The 18507-nt window shown below is 45.6% G+C and overlaps 1 protein-coding gene and 1 pseudogene across 1 annotated transcript in view; one reads left to right on the forward strand and one right to left on the reverse strand.

The window, feature by feature from the left end:
• Nucleotides 1-11122, reverse strand: part of Chic2 (cysteine rich hydrophobic domain 2) — a 46778-nt gene extending 35656 nt beyond the window's left edge. The window contains exon 1 of the mRNA XM_028859186.2: nucleotides 10675-11122. Coding sequence (XP_028715019.1) covers nucleotides 10675-10793 — 119 coding nt within the window. The 5' untranslated portion in view covers nucleotides 10794-11122. The remainder of the gene's footprint in view (nucleotides 1-10674) is intronic.
• A 2200-nt stretch (nucleotides 11123-13322) lies between these two features.
• On the forward strand, nucleotides 13323-16580 carry LOC114689506 (annotated as a pseudogene).
• The last annotated feature ends 1927 nt before the right edge of the window (nucleotides 16581-18507 follow it).

The raw sequence follows: 18507 nt of genomic DNA on the forward strand, positions 1-18507 counted from the left end.
CTGGGTGTTTACTTGGGACCAAGAAGCTGAGGGACACATGGGAGAGATTCGTCTGACCACAGGGCCGGGCAGGAGCAGAGAAACTTCCAGCTACAGGACTCCAAAAGAGATGAGGTGTCAGGTAGCTGATAAGGAGAGAAAGCTGAAATCTGCACTATGATGCAACTATGATGCAGATGTGCCTGCCAGTGGGGCTGTAAGGGGGAAAGGCACGGAGTGGAAAAGGAGAAAACAGCAAGTCTAAGGCACAACAACGAGGGGAGCACACAGAAAATCAAGCATGTTTCAAAGGCAGAACTAATGGCTTCCTTGACACAATGGATACACAGAAAGACTTCTAAGGTGTCCAAATTTTTTGTCTATGGGACACTGTGCTGGCTAGTTTCTGTAAATCTGACACAAGCTAGTGTCATCTGGGAAGAGGAAAGCTCAACTGAGAAAATGCCACCCATCAGCTTGGTCTGTAGGCAAGGCTGTGGAGCATTTCTTCGTTAATGATTAATGTGGGAGGGCTCAGTAGTGATGTGGGCGGTGCCATCCCTAGGCAGGTGGTCCTGGATTATGTAAGAGAGCAGGCTGAGCAAGCCAGTAAAGAGCATTCTTCCATGGTCTCTGTTTCAGTTTCTGCCTCCGGGTTCCTGCCTCAGCTTTCCTAGAAGACAGATTCTAACTTGTAAACCAAGTAATTCTTTTCCCCTCTGAGTTGCTTCGGTCATGGTTTTTATCACAGCAACAAAGAACAAACTAGAATAAGCACCCACAGCCAGTGACTAATAACTGCCACTCCAGAGGATCCAACACCCTCTTCTAGCCTCTTCGGGTACACACATATTCATGACAGACACTCACATGCAGGCACACACACACACATACATACATACATACATACACACACACACACACACACACACACACACACACACACACACACACGCATGCATGCATGCATGCACACATAATTAAATCTTTTTTAATTTATTAAAAAGATTTTTTTATTTTAGTCTAAATAAAACCAATGCTGGGTCTATCATCAACTGAGAACAGGAAAGCTGCTTTGAACAGAGTATTCTGAATTCAGTTTTGGATAAGAGAAACTAATCTGACACTCCTCTTAGACAGCCAACCTGTAGGAACCCAGAGTCACAGAATTTTACCTCCCATAGCTATGACAAGACCTGTGCACATATGAACTAGAAATTTCAGACACAAACTAAACACATGGGTTATACAGACAGTAAGTGAAGACAGAACATTTTTCCTAATGTTGCATTTTGAACTCAATGGAATCAGATTTTTAGCTATTTTTGGAGATGAAATCATAATTATGGAAGAAATTAACAGACTCTGCTGTGTATAAAACATGCTTTAATTTACCAGCCATCTCAATATGTGAGTATCAATACAGCTCAACAAGGACTGAAAGAAGATATAAACCCTTGCAGTTGGACATGGGGAGACAGACAGACAGACAGAGACACACACACACACACACACACACACACACACACACACACACACACGAGAGAGAGAGAGAGAGAGAGAGAGAGAGAGAGAGAGAGAGAGAAAGAGAGAGAGAGAGAGAGAGCGAGCCATGCAACCAGTTGTGAGCTGCCACGTGGCTGCTGGGAATCGAGCCACGTCCCCTGGAAGAGCAGCAAGAGGACCGCTGGTAGAGAGCACACTTTTAGTATCAGTCCTTCCCTTCTCCTCCCTCTCCACACCCTCTGCATGGGTGAGTGTGCATGTGCATGTAAGTGTGCATGAAATCTCAAAACTAAGCCAAAATTAAACTTTCTAAGTTAATTAAAACTTTCTAAGTTAGTAACTCCAGGCATTTTGTTACAGTAATGGAAAGCTTACTAACACAATAGGCTACCAAAAATAGTAACTGTAAGTAACATTTCTTACTATAAAAAGGCAGAGAAAGAAGGCTGAATAACATAAGAAATCCTTCACTGAACAAAGCCAGACTTCACCATAAATAACCACAATGCAAAAAAAAAAAGAAAACAGGAGGCTCTTGCCAGGCAGAGTAGCCCACACCTACAATTCCAGCACTAAGGAGGCAGAGGCAGGAGGGTGCTGCAGGTTTAAGGCCAGCCGGAACCACAAAATGAATTCTAGCCCGGGGGAACTTTGTTATGTATCTGTGATCAACACAAGGGGAAAAGGAAAGTTATATCAAAGTCTAGCCAACTCTACCCTAAGTAAGCTACATGGAAGAACTTAAAAAATAAGTAGAACCTTTTTCAGGACCCATTAGAACATTTCAGCCCTTGGTACTCCCAAGTCAGCTTTAAATGTAGATCTTTCCCTGAAATCTAAGAAATGAATAGTTTTCAAACACCACACATATTGTAGTAAAGAATATCATTCCACAAATGTCATGAGGAAGCTCCTCTACAACCTGGCCAAGGCTGCTCTCTTGGCATATTAGCTGCCCATGGCAACAAGAGGTCCAGATATGTCATTAAAAATAGTCCCCAATCAGCTTAGCAAGGGCAGACCCAGTTCCTTGACCTCATCCATCACAGAGCCAAAATCAAATCAAATCAACCAAAGGAACCACATTTACCAAATGAAGATCAGTCGTTGCTCTGTTTTCCCTTATCTTATGGGAAAGTTGTAAAATCTGATGTTTTAGACATAGAACTGTAACACCTCTTTACCTAGGGACCACGAACCCAGCCAGGCCACTCTCATGCTTCACCTAGATGACTGCAACAGTCTCTTCAATTTCACTCTGACATTTTCCTCAGTAGTGGAGCCACCACGGCACAGAGTGTGCTCCTGTAGACAGCTTTCATTCACAACCCTGGAAGTAACCCTAATTGACTGAGCTCACTGGTCGGCCTCTCCATCAAACACTCACACACTCCTGTTTTCTGTATGGTCTAGCTGTACTATAACTCTTCTTCAGACTTACTTGGGTTTCCATCTCCGAGTCTAGACTTGAAGTGTTCTCCTAAGACCGGCTTACCCTTCCTCAACACCATCTCCCTAATCACAGTACTGTCAGTCACCGTACTCCTCACTGCTTTCGTTTTCATCAGAACTCATCTACTAGCTGGGAACTACGTGAAGACTCTTCGTGTCTTTCAGGAGCTCATCTACAGAACAAACAAACAAAATATGCTAAATATAAGGTGTTGATAACTAATTAGAGCCAGTCTTGGTAGTGTACACTTTTATCCCCAGCACTTGGAAGGCAGAGGCCAGCCTAGTCTATAGGGCGAGTTCCAGGACATCCAGGGCTACACAGAGAAATCCTGTCTAGAAAAACAAACAAACAAACAAAACCAAAAATCAGTACCTAAATTCAGTATCTAGAATGAACTTTTTACTCTATGCAGTCTTCTAAGATGGGTCATCTCACTTGAAGTACACCAGTTTAGGGAGGTGGCAGGAGACTGAAGAAAAGTGCCATTCAAGGAGGGTAGGTCTCAAACCAACACAACCCCAGGCACCCTTCTGATAAGGCCTTCTTTTGAGTAAATAGTCCTTTAGAAAATTTGACTATCTGATTTATGCTCAAGGTCTTGTTTTAAAGTAGAAAACACAGCCAGGCCTGCTGGCACACACCTAAACCACTACTCCCCCTTGCGGGGTGGGGGGTCTGTCTACAGAGTTCCAAGAGAGCCAGCGCTACAGAGACCCTGCCTCAAAAACCCCAAAAGCACAAATAAAGCAGGGAAGTAATGTATCACATTTTGGACTTACTTTTTCTTTTCAAATAGTAAAAATTAATCACAATTTTTAATTAAATTAAAATGTGTACATAGGGATAAAAATCAAATCGTGATAGATACGAATTTGTTGAATGCTTATGATAGGTCCAGGTCATAAAATTAAAGTTGTATTTCTGAGTCTCATACCTAACCTCTAAAGCAGGTATTATCTCCTTTTGCAGGTGAGAAAAGTGAAATTCAGAAAAGTTCATCTATGGTTGGTAACGAGTATCCAAGAGTTGAAACTGTTATGACTGATGTCAAGAACCAGTCTTTCCACAGCACCACCCACTGCATATGAAATATGTCTGATATAAGAAACACCGAGTCTCATTAGAAAAGAAATGCTTAGAGAAGGGCATGATGGGATATGCCTACTCCCAACCACTGGGGAGGCTAAAGTTAAATGAGCATGCCCAAGCCAGGAATTCAAAACCTGCCGCCGATCAAGATCCTGTCTCATAAACACACGTACGTGCCCTAGCCTTGCCCTCCTGAGTCTGACTGGGTCAAGTGAGCAAAACAAGCTGACACAGGAAACAGCGGTGTAGACACTCAGGAGCATCAGCTGTTCTAAGTTATAGTTAAGGCTTACCCTTGCTGAGAACAAAACCTCAGACAGCTATATAATGTACCAAAAGCCTGCCAGGAGCAGTGGCTCAAGCAGCCTCAAATTCAAATCTGGAGGCTGAGGCAGGAGGATAGCTGTCAGAGTAGGCTACAAAAGGAGACACATGACCTAAACTAGCTAAGCTATGGCTATTTCAAACTTTTTTCCTCAGCCAGTACCTCTAGTCAGCTTCAAATCTCAGTGGTCTTCCTGCCTCCACTGGGATACATGCATAGCAAAATAAACTCCAGGAGTCTCTCCAATTCAAAAATGTATTTTTAGAGCGGTATTAAGTTATTGTTTAGAATACTATTCATCAACATAAATAAGTAGGCATTATTTTCCTTTCACTATCTTGCCCCCATATTCTTCTTAGCCAGCCATGTAAAACTTAGTCAATTTCACATCTCTGAGTAAGCACAAATCTAACTTCAAACTCTGATTCAAATCCTATGTAAATTTTCCACTACAGTAAAACTCTGAAGCCTCAGCTCATTACCGTATCTCTCATTTGTTTTATTTTTATGGGGAAGGGAATGCCACGGTGCATGTGTGGGGTCAGAGGACACTTCCGTGGGATCACGGTCAATCCCAGTCGCCAGGCTTGTGTGATAAGGGCTATCCCTCACTGAGCCCGCTCTAACTCTCATTTCTTCAAGCAAGTCTACCCATCAAAATGTAGTAGCTGTCCTATTCAAACACTTAGCTTCCCTCCCCTTCATATCCTTCATCAAACTAACTGTCTGTACAACTTATTTTGCTGAAGTCTACGTTCTTTCTTTCTTTCACTCCCCCCACCCCCCCAGAGCTGAGGACCCAACCCAGGGCCTTGTGCTTGCTAGCACTCTACCACTGTGCTAATCCCCAACCCTCCTTTCTTTCTTCTTTTTGAAAGACAGGATTTCTATATGTAGCCATGGCTGGCCTGGAACTCACTATACAGACCAGCCTGGCCTCGATCTCACAGAGACCTGCCCGCTGGCCTCTGCCTGAGTACTGGGATTAAAGGCCTGTGACATTACGCCGCCTGGCTTCTGAAGTTGACTTCTTAACGAACAGATGACAGGACCTAAGTTAGAAATCAGGGCTGCTGCCCGCTCCAGGAAAGTCTCAGCTTTGGTTCAGATACAGAATGAGTGTGGAATAAGACACAATAATGATGATAACTGGTAGGTGTCCCCGCTAATACAAACTTCGAATTACTTTTAAATTAGTTTCCTTAACTTTTAAAAATTCCGTTTTACTAGCACATTCCCTAAGAGTTATCACCCTGGTCAGGCGGTGGTGGTGCACACCTTTAATCCCAGCACTCTGGAGGCAGAGGCAGGCAGATCTCTATGAGTTAGAGGCCAGCCTGGTCTATAGAGTGAATTCCAGGACAGTCCCACAGAGAAACCCTGTCTTGACAAACAAACCAAAAGAAGAGTTATCTTCCCTGTAACAAACCAAAGTCGGGCTGCAAAGACGGCTCAGCAGGCAAGCATGCCTGCTACCAAGCTTCACGAGGACCCACACGGAGGGCACCCTCACTTCCACAAGAGCACATGTGCCCACACACATGCACACTAAGTCAATAACTGATGAAAAAAATCAAAGTCTCCAATAAATTAGCAATATATTTTATTCTGAGATAAAGAACTACAAAATTTAAAATTATAAACCAGCGTCATCCAGGAAACGACACCATTTGCATGTCCCTTTCAGTTTCTGGGCCCAGCCCCTAGACCCTGCCTGGCTCCTAAGCTGCCCTTCAACACGGTCAGAGTGGCCACCAACCTGACTGGCTGCAAGTTGGCCGCCCCTGGGCACATGGCTTTCCTGTGGTTCTGTCCCATCAAGCAACCTAATGAAGGTGCTTCAGCGTGTAAAAGAAATGGACTGGAGTAAACTGCCAACACTAATGTATTTATTATGTGATACAGTGCTTCCCCAGGACTTACCCATCTGTTTAGCGGTGAATATGGGAACAGCAATCAGTCGTGTCAGGCCGCTTCCCACTACTAAAGAAATAAACAGGGCTGGAGAGATGGCTCAGAGGTTAAAAGCACCGACTGCTCTTCCAGAGGTCCTGAGTTCAATTCCCAGCACCCACATGGTGGCTCACAACCATGTGTAATGAGATCTAGCATCCTCTTCTGTGTTCTAAATAAATAAATAAATCTTAAAAAAAAAAAAGAAATAAACATACTTACATCCTTCAAATAAAAAAGGAATAGTAACGGGTCTGACCCACACTATCTAGTACGCTTGTCATTTTTCTCTTTATTTTCATTACATGATAAGAAGTCAAAGAAAAAAAGAAAATATACTTTTGTAATTCAAGTCTTTCAAATTATATGAATGTAAATACTATGAAACCATGGGAATTTTCATTTTCTTCTCCCATATATGATTTTCCTTCAAAATACTAGTCTACACATTATTTTTCTTAAATGCTACATGCAAATCTAACAATGAAAAAATTCTACTAATCTAAAATATCAAGAAAAAACATATCACAAAAAAATAAAGATTCCTAAGAGTAACAGTGAGCTTATTAACTTTAAAAAAAAAAATTAGAAATAGGGGCTGGAGAGACAGCTCAGTGCTGGATTAAGAGCATTGGCTGCTTTTCCAGAAAACCTGGATTCAATTCCCAGCATCCACATGGCAGCTTACAACTGTCTGTAACTCCAGTTCTAGGGGGATTTGACACTCTTACACAGACATACATGCAGGTAAATCAATTCATATAAAATAAAAAGTAATTTTAAAAACTGGAAATACTCAGCTGCAAAGGGGAGCATCCACATAGATCTGAATCTTTTGAGTCTGGCCTGGATTAACAATGACACTGTAATCTGTTTAGAACACCATTTACTTTCCAAGTGACCAGGGAAGAGTGCTTTCACCAACTTCTCTGGTAAAACGAGGAGTAAGCTTCATGTTTTACTGTGATTTTTAATTGTTTAAAGACTTATTTTATTTTTGTGTATGAGTGTTTTGCCTGCATGTATGTCTGTGCCCCGAGGGCATGCCTAGTGCTCATGGGAGTCAGAAGAAGCTGTTGGATCCTCTGTAACTGGAATATGGATGGTTGTAAGCTACCAAGTGGGTGCTGAGAACTAAGCCCAGTCCTCTGTAAGAGCAACAAATGCCATCTCTCCAGCCCATGTTTTACTATAATAATTAACAGCTTTCCTGTTTATACTTATAAAGGAAAGGAAAATGAAACACATTCAACAGTTATAATAGCACATGAACGAACACCCATTTCAAAAACCTTTGCAGGGGCTAACTTTGCTATACAATCTAGTATGCCCAATATTATGTACGATGGCCATATGTAAGTTTTATATTACTATACAAATCTAGATCACCACAAAACAGGCTTAGGTTTTCACTGCACCAAGATTCTTATATATACAAGCTGTTTCAGAATAAAAAAAAAGAATTAACTAAATGAACCACTGTTTGGTTTAAAAATGGCAATGCTGATTTCTTTTTCTTTAAATAATATATGTTTAATTCATGTGTATTGGTGTTTTGACTGCATGTATGTCTGTGTGAGGGTGTCAGGTCCCCTAGAACTGAAGTTACAGAAGTTGTAAGATGCCATGTGGGTGCTGGGAACTGAACCCAGGTCCTCTAGAAGAACAGCCAGTGAGTGCTCTTAACCACTGAGCCATCTCTCCAGCTCCAACGCTGATTTTTGTTTTGTTTTGTTTTGTTTTTCGAGACAGGGTTTCTCTGTGTAGCTTTGCGCCTTTCCTAGAACTAACTCTGTAGCCCATGCTGGCCTCGAACTTACGGAGATCCAAATGCAGGGATTGAAGGCGTGAGCACCACCGCCCAGCCCAATGCTGATTTCTTAATGCTGTATTTTACACATATCTTTCTCAAAGTAGAAAATTACCTAAGGAGGGTAATAATCAATAAAGGCTAATATTCCCTGAGCACAGCAGCACACTAGTGCATTCTTTACATTCATTAGCTCACTTAATCCTTAATCTAAAAAGGTCTGAACACACACAGCTATCATCATGCGAACTGAAGAGACAGAGATGGGTAATTTATATAGGAAGTGGTGGAAGAAGGTTACAACCAAACTGTCAAAGACCTGTCTGAGGAAGATCACAAACTTAAGGCTTTGCTACTGTGAGCAAACACCACCATCTCCGGTGTCTGGAGCAGAGGTCCTAGCTACAGATCAGAATCACCTATAAGACTCTCCCCGACCTGATCAGTACCAGAGTCTCATCATTTGTGGACTACTGGCCTGGAAAGGGGGTGGAGCAAATGTTGGGGCTCCCCAGATGATTTTAATGGGCAGATAAACTAGACTAAATGAATCAGTTAGACTTGCAATTGGCAGTACTGATAATAATAAAGAGGATAGTGTATATTTGAGCACAATGCCAGGTGATTTTAACAGACAGATAAGATGAAAAACCATTAATAATTATTTCCCATTCTGTTAACCACTCCAAATAGTCAACTACAACCAAAAGTTACTGACCATCTGAGCACTTTGCCTATTCTATTTCCCAACTAAGTGTTTAGCTTTTCTTCTTGAAAAGAGACATTACAACTATACGTGAATCTTTTTGTTGTGCTGTTCTGAACCCAGGGCAAGCACTCTGCAACTGAGCCTCGTCCCCAGCCCTGGCTGAACCTTTGTAAATAAAATTCAGCCAGCTTTGATTTGATGTGAGGATTTTAAGGACCATCACAGACAACATGAAAAAGTTTGGAAATCCTTTTGAGCCAGGGTCTCTCTATGTAGCCCTGACTGGTCTGTAACTCACAGATCCACCTGCCTCTGCCTCTGCCTCCTGAGTGCTGGGATTAGACAAACGCCACCACGTCCATTTTTTGTTAGTAATTGCTTCTTAAAGCACCCATAGTCCTTAAGTTTAAAACAAGAAGAAAAAAGTCCTAAGAGTCAAACTAAAAATTAAATAGCAGGTTATGACACTAAAACCACTGTGATAGACATTTAAGTTGTATTATTCATAATCGGCTATATTCCTTAATTAAGCGTGTAATGACAGTTAAAACAGCTGTTATTATGGTGCATGTCCCCTCTCCTTATCCAGGTAATGGGACAATGATTATGCAGTGTTTTTACCCTGGTAAGTCACCTAAATACACACTTAACAGGTGCTAAGAAACCACAGCGTTACATAAGCATCCCCAAACAACAGCATGGCTAGTCTGTATGACTGCTCTCAGCAACCCTGAGAAATGGAAGGATTCTGCTGACAATCCTATGAGGAGTCTCGCTGTTTCACTCACTGACTTCTTCACAGCACAGCCCACTCACCCTACATCAAAACACAACGAGAAGGGCTCCAGACATCTTCAGCCTCGCTGCCTTTTTATATCAGTGATGAAGCGATATGTAAGGACAGGAAGCTTGAGCTATGACTTTTAGCCAGAGATATCAGCTGCAAAAGAGTATCAAATAGCCCAAGCTGTACAAACTCCGGGCTTTATCAGGGAAATGTTACAAAACTTAGAAAACTTCCTCCTTCCGGACAGCTCATTATTTGCTTCAAGTCTACACATTCCTTTATTAGTCATGACCTTTCAGGGTGCTTTCATCCCTTATTATCTGAATAATATTGGGCTTTTGACGTTGCTAATAAGCCTTACAGGAACCCTTATCAAACCAGAAGACAACCGAGAGTCCTGCCCCAAAGCAGAACGACTACAGGAAACTCAGTACTTGTAACTCGCTGCAAACATGTATCTTTCTGCCTACTTTTATGTCCACCTGTGTATTTCCATTACATATAATGGCAGAGACTTGAATTAGTTTTGCAAAAATTTACTCTTAGGGAACTGGGAAGCCCTGTGGGTATGTGTGACAGACACAACACGGTAAACCTCACTTACCAATTGCCACTGGGGTCTTACACCCCAGATCTGACCCCTGAGCCATATGTCAATAGACTGTATGGCACAGTCCCGAAGAATAACGGGGAGGGGGTGGTTTACCAAGGTGGATCCCATAAAACATATAGGCACTTCCATCCCTAGGCTGAAGGGATGGCCCATAAAGCAGTCCATCTTCCCTGTTGGGATCCCACACATCCCCCGGGCCGTGGGGCCTGCTCCAGGACTATGGGAGGGAGGGGAGGCAAGGCAGTGCCTGTCCCCATTTGGGAGTCCTAAACAAATGGAAACAGAGCAAGTTCTCACTTCCTGGTCGCCGGCGTTTCCAGAAGGCCCCCCCGTCCCGCGCCCGTCACCGGGGGACGGGGGTTCAAGGAAAAAGAGGACTCCGAGGGGGCCCTGGGGCCCACCCAGCCCGCGCCTCCCGTCCTCGTCCCAGCCCTCGCAGGGCCTTACACGGTGACGTGACCGGAGCCGCGGACCACCACCGGGTCGGGCGAGTACTTCAGCAGCTGCTCCTCCAGGGCCCGCTCCTCGTCCTCCTCCTCCTCGTAGATCTCATCGAAATCCGCCATCCCGCGCCAGGCGAGCCCCCCGGCCCGGGGCCCTGGCGGCTCTGGGGCGGCCGCGGGGAACGGCTGGCTGGCGAGGCTGCGGGCGCGGAGGCCGCGGAGCTGGCGCTCGGCAGGGTCGGCTCTGGCTACTGAGGAGACCGGGTCCCGGCCGCCGCCGCCGCCGCCGCCGCCATTACCGTGGGCAGGAACAACAACACAATGTCAACATCCGCCGGGGCCGCCGCCACCCCCGCCAGCGCCGCCGCCGCCGCCGCCGCCGCCGCAACTCCGGCAACCACAGCAACAGCCAGAGCCACCCGCAAGCAGGAGCAGCCGGCTACCGCATCGCGAGACTTCCCGGGAGCGCGGGCGGGCGGGCGGGAGCGCGGGCGGGCAGGCGGGAGCGCGGGCGCGAGGGTGGGCGCGAGAGCGGGCGCGAGGGTGGGCGCGCGCACGCGGAAGGCCTCTCGCTCTCTCTCGCGCGCGCGCGCGCTCCCGGGACGCCGGCCTCTCTGCCTCCGCTTCCAGCCGCCGGCGCGGCCCCGCCCCCCAGGCTCCAGGGTCACCGACCCGGAAGGCGGCGTCGGCGAGGACCCGGGCGATGACCCGCCCCACCCGACCCCACCCTCCAACCCCGACTCGACACCGAAAGCCAAGCTGAAGTCATCTCTAGCCCAAACAACGACGGGCGGGCGGGCGGGCGAAGCCCCTGGCTGGAAGAGAGGATCTCTGGCTTGGGGAACCCGGCTGAATCATCTGATCTCAGTTGTGTTTTGTTTTGTTTTGTTTTTTTATTGTCAGTGTCTTTTTAGTACACGATGCCAACCAAAGTTGGTTGACTTCCCCAACTTGACAGGCACAGTGCGTTCTTGTCTGCAGTTCTACCTGAACCCCCCCCCCAAAAAAAATCTCCAAAAGTCAAAGATCTTGTCCTTTTAGCCTCTCAAGTACAGTTCCTGGTTTGTTTGTTTGGTGGTGATTGTTGTTTTAAACAAGAAATCTCGCCATCATACTATCAAACAAAGTTGACATATTCTCCGGGTTCCAATTAAGAAAATGCAGTTCTATGTATGCTTCAACTGCCTAACGAAAGATAATCTGTTCTTTTCCATTAAAACCTTACCAGTTTCCTCCACAAGAGAGGAAGAAGGGGGTGGGGGATGGGACAAGAGCGGGGGCGAAGGGAAGGAGGAGCAGTTGGCTTAATGGATGGGTCACCTTGGACTTGGTTTCATAATCGAGAGTCTGCCAGGCATACAAACAGCCCAGGGACAGGACTCCTAAGGACAAAATGGACAATGGAGTAAGGAGAGTTTATCGTTGTACTGGGGAGGAAAGCATAGCTGTGCTGGACCCAGGGTCCTGCAGATGGTTCTCCACATAGTGCTCACATCCTTGAAGTTCATTTATGGGTCTTTGTCCAAGCAGAAAATGCACAAAGGTTAATGTGGGTGGTGAGAAACGCTGAGCAACTAAATACTGGAAAGAGTTGAAGAAAATGGGCAGTGAGCTAGGAAGGGAAAAATAGTCTGTGTGTCAGACCTACCTTCCCAGATTTATTCATTCAATAAACACTGAGCCAACCATGTGACAAGTTGTGTGTGTGTGTGTTAGAGTCCCTGGCAGTCACATCTGTCATTAAGCAATTGTGATTCTGCCAGGTGTTCAGAGGGTATGCCGAGGTCTCCAATGGAGCCAATACATAGGAGGCAGCTCAGTTTGGTAGTTCTGAAGCCTGGCCTTGAATCTCAGTCCACCACTTGCTATGGGACCCTGGAGAAGCCATTTAACTTCTTGGTCTTTCCTATGTAACAGGAAGACAAAGGCCGGCCCTGGTGGCACACATCTATAAAACCTTAGCAGTTGAGAGCTGGAAGCAGGAAGATCAGAAATTGAAAGTCACTCTACAAAGCCAGTTTGAGGCCATTTGGGGCTGCAATAGACCCTTGTCTCCAAAATAAAATAAAGATAACAATATCTACCCCTCTGGGCTGTCTTGACACATGCGGATGCTTAGGAAGAGAGCCTGGCACACAGTGAATATAGTCACAGGCACCATTCCTGATTCTCCCCCAGCGTCTCTGCTGTGAAGATCACCACAATCCTTCCTCAATTGTGTCGTGTGTTGGTGTCTGTGAAGTATCGCTAGTTTCAGAGACCCTCTGTGACCTTTCTCTTGGTTCCATGTGCACTCAATGGTCCTACTCAGAACTTCAACTCCAACACATTAGCTGCAGGAAGCTCCTGAACTTCCTTCTTGGCATTAACCAAGAGACCAGCGGCTGCACTCAAAGGAGTGGATGCCAAAAGGAGGGAAAACCGGAGTAAGGAGGAGAAAAATGGGCCTGTTCTGGTCAGGGCCCACACCCTTCATGCTGTGTGTGTGACTCAGAATTCACCTTTCAGTAGAGACAGCAGCTGACCGCACAGCTGAGAGAGAGCTTTCCAAGGACTGACTGACCGATGGAGGAAACCGTAACAGACGCCTTCCTTCTGCAGCCCCCTCCACAGATCCGGCCTTAGGAGAAAGATCATGTTTTCTGAATTGAGATGTCTCATGACTGGCATGATGACCGACCAATGAGACATCAGCGGACTTGCAAGGACCTCACTCTCAACACGGGCGCTATGTGGGGAAAGCATTCTTGTTGGACTCCACAGAGAGAACATTCTAACTCCCACCACCCAGGTGTAAAGAGGAGCTGCTTTTTCTCTTTTTGACTCTTCTTCCTGTTCTGAAGAAGCTACCAGTGTCAGAAAAAAGGGCGTGAGACCTGGGAATGAGGCCAAGAGGATGAAGAAAGATGAGTCAAGTGTTTCTCTGTAATAGTTGACATCATAATTCCAGGCTCCACCCCCAGCCTGCCAGGATTGTTTCTTGCCAAACTACTTCCTCCACCTTTCCTGAGGATGAACCAACTTTTATGGTATTTTCCCCCTCTACCTTAGGAGTTCTCCTGTGTTCACAGTACCCACCCTTGCATACATTTCTGTCCTTTCAAAGTTCCTCTCCATACTCCTCATGTCTGCATTTACCTTCAGACCAAATGGCTCAAAACAAACAGGACACCTTCTCAGTGACCCCAGGAGGCACGGTTTTAGTTGCTGTTTGGTAGGTGTGGGAGTGAGACAACACCTCACTTCATAGCCCAGGCTGGCCTGGAACGTGTCCTCAGACTTGTGGCAATTCTTCTGTCTCATCCTCCCAGATCATGAGGAGTTTATTATTCTGAGATTTAAAGACCTCCAACTAGTCCAGTAGTGGTGGTGTGGGGTAGTGGCACGCGCCTTTAGTCCCAGCGCTCAGGAGGCAGAGGCAGGAGGATCTCTGAGTTCTAGGCCAGCCTGGTCTAGAGAATGATTTCCAAGACAGATAAGGCTACATAGAGAAACCCTGTAGTCAGGCTTTCTTGGGACCACCAGCTCCCCAATAATGACATGGAGACTTATTATTAATTATGAAAGCTTGGCTTTAGCTTAGGCTTGTTCCCAACTAGCTCTTATAACTTAACATGTTTCTATTAATCTATGTTCTGCCATGTGGCTTTTACTTTTCCCAAAATGTGTACATCCAACTTAATGTCTCACTAGCATCTCTGTGCTTAGATTCATCCTGAGTTCCTCTCTCTTCATGGAAGTCCCGCCTATTCGATCCTGCCTAGCTATTGGCCATTCAACTCTTTATTAAACCAATCACAGTGACACATCTTCACACAGTGTAAATAAATATTGTGCAACAAAACCTTGCCTTGAAACCACACCCCCAATCCCCTCGAAAAAAGACTTCCAACTTTTGCTGGGACAGGACTGAGTGGTCTTGGGCACATTTATGATATACATATATTATTTGTGTGTGTGTGTGCATTGGTGTTTTGCTTTCATGTATGTCTGTGTGAGGGTGTTGGATCCTCTGGAACAGAAGTTACAGACATCTGTGAGCTGCCATGTGGGTGCTGGGAATTGAACAAAGGTCCTCTGGAAGAGCAGCCAGTGCTCTTAACCTCTGTGCCATCTCTCCAGCCCTCACTCACATTTATCTTTCTAAGCTTCTTCACCCTAACTGGAACCTTTGTCATGGAGTTATGAAGGACCAAATGAGAAAATAAATGTGCTGTGGACTGCACTGTATCCTTCCTTAAAATTCATATGCTAAAACTTTAATCCTCAGTGTGATGAAGGTCTCAGGATATGGGGCTTTTGATAGCTACGTGAGTTTAAAATGATCCTAACAGCTGGGTTTCCAGAACAGGATGTCTACCTTGATAGAGACAGCAGAAACCCCACCCTCTTCCTCTCTGCCATGTGAGCAGCTGGCTACCTGAAAGCCAGGAGAATGCTCTCCACACACTGGAGCTTTGGTCTTTGATCTCTTACTCTCCAGACTAGAACTTTCTGATATTTAAGCCACTCATTCCAGGTGGGCAGCCTCCTCACCCCTCCCACAACACACGGGCCCAGGATTTCTCCCACACCCGTTCTGGGGCTCACCTGCCACCACAGCTGAGTAGGAAGCATCCTTTGATGATCAATAAGGAATATAAAATATAGAAAAAGAATACCCATTTCTTTATGATTTGATGGTGACCCATGGCCTGGAGTAATACAGATTAATTGCCCAGTGGCTTCCAGATGTAACAGATGTGAAGGGAATGATTTCAGCATTCATGGACTTGTCCTGGGGACACACACACATCAAATGAATGAACCCACCTTGTGATAGCCAGTGGCAGGCCCCCTAATGCTGATGCTCAGTTTGATGCATCACACCACAATAGTAAGGAGGGAGAATTTGGATGTTCTAGCTCTGTCAGTGGGAAAACTGAAATAGAACCACCGTGAAGAAGTAAACAGGGCTCCTTATGCACCCCCCAATAGTGAGGAGGGAGAATTTGGAAGTATTGGCTCTGTCAGTGAGAAAACAAATTGGAATCAAAATCAACCATGAAGAAGTTAACAGGGCTTATTATATTCCCCAGAACCCTGGCATCATCACAACAGAATCTACATCCCACTGTGACATTCTTGATTTTGACTACACAAAGCGTCCTTCTAAAGCAGGCACCTCTGGAGAGTGCAACATCAGAAGGACGGCAAATCTCGGCAGTCACTCCGTTCTTCAGATGACGTCAGCGTCTGCCTATGGGACAGCAGTACAACCCCAAGGGAAGGAAAAGTGGGGGGTTCAAAGACCATCTCGACAAGACATACAGCTGTAGACTTTCCTTGGCATCTGTGTTAGGCAGTCGTGGATGATCAGAAACTTAAGATTCGTGATAGCCATTCAAACAATGCTTCCAAACCAAGTCACTTAGAAGCTGCTCACGCTACTGAAGTAGACTGCCTGTTTTTCCGTCCTTGTAGTGAGCTCATGCTTGCCATAGCATCAGCTGACGAGACTGTTGCCTTGCAGGATCTGAGTAATCAGAAACTCAGGTTGCATTCCTTTGAATCACAGTCCAAGTTCAGTGGTCACCTCACAATGAGACTAACTCTTGGCTTCTGGTGAGACCCATTGTAGATGGGGTGCGTGGCATTTAAGTAAAGTTGGAGAAGAACAGCCCAGAAGATGCAGAAGATGGCCCACCAGAGTTGTTGATTATTCATGGTGGTCACACTGCCAAGATCCTTGAATTCTCCTAGAAGCCTAGTGAACCTTGGTTGATTTGTTCTGTATCAGGAAATAATATTGTGCAAGTGAGGCAGATGGCAGAGAACAATTGTAATGATGAGTGCCTGAACATTTATAATGATGAATGCATGGACCCAGAGGATGAGGATCCTAGACACGTCTGCATTTGTGATTTTTAGACTCTCCCTTTTCCTCTGAACCTTTTTGTTTTGTTTTGTTTTTGTTGTTGTTGTTTTGGGTTTTTTGTTTGCTTGTTTTTTGAGACAGGGTTTCTCTTTGTAGCTTTGCACCTTTCCTGGATCTCACTTTGTAGACCAGGCTGGCCTCGAACTCACAAAGATCTGCCTGCCTCTGCCTCCCATGTGCCGAGATTAAAGGCGTCCACCACCACCACCACCACCACCACCACCACCACCACCACCACCACCACCACCCGTGTCAGTTTTATTTTTCTTTAATTATATTTGAAGGGGTTAACGCAGCGGGACTCGTGGCTGGTGCTAGATGCTGCCGTGGCAGAAGAATCATGAGCCATGGTTACCTTTTTAGAGCTTTATTAGGAGAAAGGAGAGAGAGAGGAGAGAGAGAGACTGCGCAGGGGACAGAGAGAATACGGAATGAGGGGGCCCGGTGGGAGGGCATGCCCGCTTTTTTTTTTTTAAACTGGGATGCCATGGCAGGCTAATGACATAACAAGGACATAGTCCTTACAATATTAATCCTTGATAAGAGTTTCTTTCTTTGGGAGGAGGGCAGTCTTTGATAACTTTGAGACTCTCTCCATTTTGGTTGACTTATCTCACCACTGGGCCTATTATCTCCTTGACTAACCACGTGCTCGCTTATAAGGAGGAAATCGCTTTTCTATATATATATAAAAAAAAGTCACCATCCCAAGGACTACATGTTTGTGTCCCCACAAAGCTTATAGATAAGTCCAGATGTGGTGGCTCCCACCTGTAATCCCAGAATTTGGGAAGCTGAGGCAGGAAGAGCAACAATTCCAAACCATCCTGGGCTATGAAGCGAGATGGTCTCAGAAACCAAGAGCAGCAGTAGGAAGCCTGTATATAGAAACTCCAAGCGGAAAGGTGATAGCATTAGTGGGTGAGGCTGTCAGGAGATGATCTGGTCGAGGGGACAGAGCCCTCTGAATGGAATTTGTGCCCTTGGATCACAGCCTCCAGAGAAATGATCTGTAGCTGAGAACTTGCACCTGAACCACAAGCATGAGGCAGAAAGAGAGACTGAGAAATGGTGTGGGCTTTTTTTTTTTAAGGTTATTTAATATTTATTTATTTATTTTTGTTTTGTTTTATTCATTTTTTAAATTTAATTTAATTTTATTTTACAATACCATTCAGTTCTACATATCAGCCACGGGTTCCCCTATTCTCCCCCCTCCCACCCCCTCCCCTTACCCCCAGCCTACCCCCCATTCCCACCTCCCCCAGGGCAAATCCCCCCGCCCCCAGGACTGCGATCAACCTGATAGACTCAGTCCAGGCAGGTCCAGTCCCTTCCTCCCAGACTGAGCCAAGTGTCCCTGCATAAGCTCCAGGTTTCAAACAGCCAACTCATGCAATGAGCACAGGACTTGGTCCCACTGCCTGGTTGCCTCCCAAACTGATGAAGCCAATCAACTGTCTCACCTATTCAGAGGGCCTGATCCAGCTGGGGGCCCCTCAGCCTTTGGTTCATAGTTCATGTGTTTCCATTCATTTGGCTATTTTTTTTTAATAATTGAGTAAAACCGAAATTTATTATAAGCCACCGTCGTCCTAGGGACCTCCATGCTATATATATAGCCTCTATGGTTCTATGGGCTGTGGTCTGATTGTTCTTTATTTTATATCTAGAATGGTGTGGGCTTTTTAAACCTCAAAACTCACCTTTGGTAGAGGTGGTGGTAATGGAGGTGGTGGTGGCAGTGGTGGTATGATGGTGGAGATGGTGTGGTGGAAGAGGTGGTGGAGCAGGAGAATGTGGTAGAGGAGGAGGATGTGGTGGAGGAGGAGGTGGTGGAGGAGGTGGTGGTGATGGTGTGGTGGAAGAGGGTGGAGGAGGAGGTGGTGGTTGTAGTGGTAGAGGTGGAGGTGGTAGAGG

Source organism: Peromyscus leucopus, chromosome 10 (assembly GCF_004664715.2).
Source record: "Peromyscus leucopus breed LL Stock chromosome 10, UCI_PerLeu_2.1, whole genome shotgun sequence".
Classification (NCBI taxonomy): Eukaryota; Metazoa; Chordata; class Mammalia; order Rodentia; family Cricetidae; genus Peromyscus; species Peromyscus leucopus.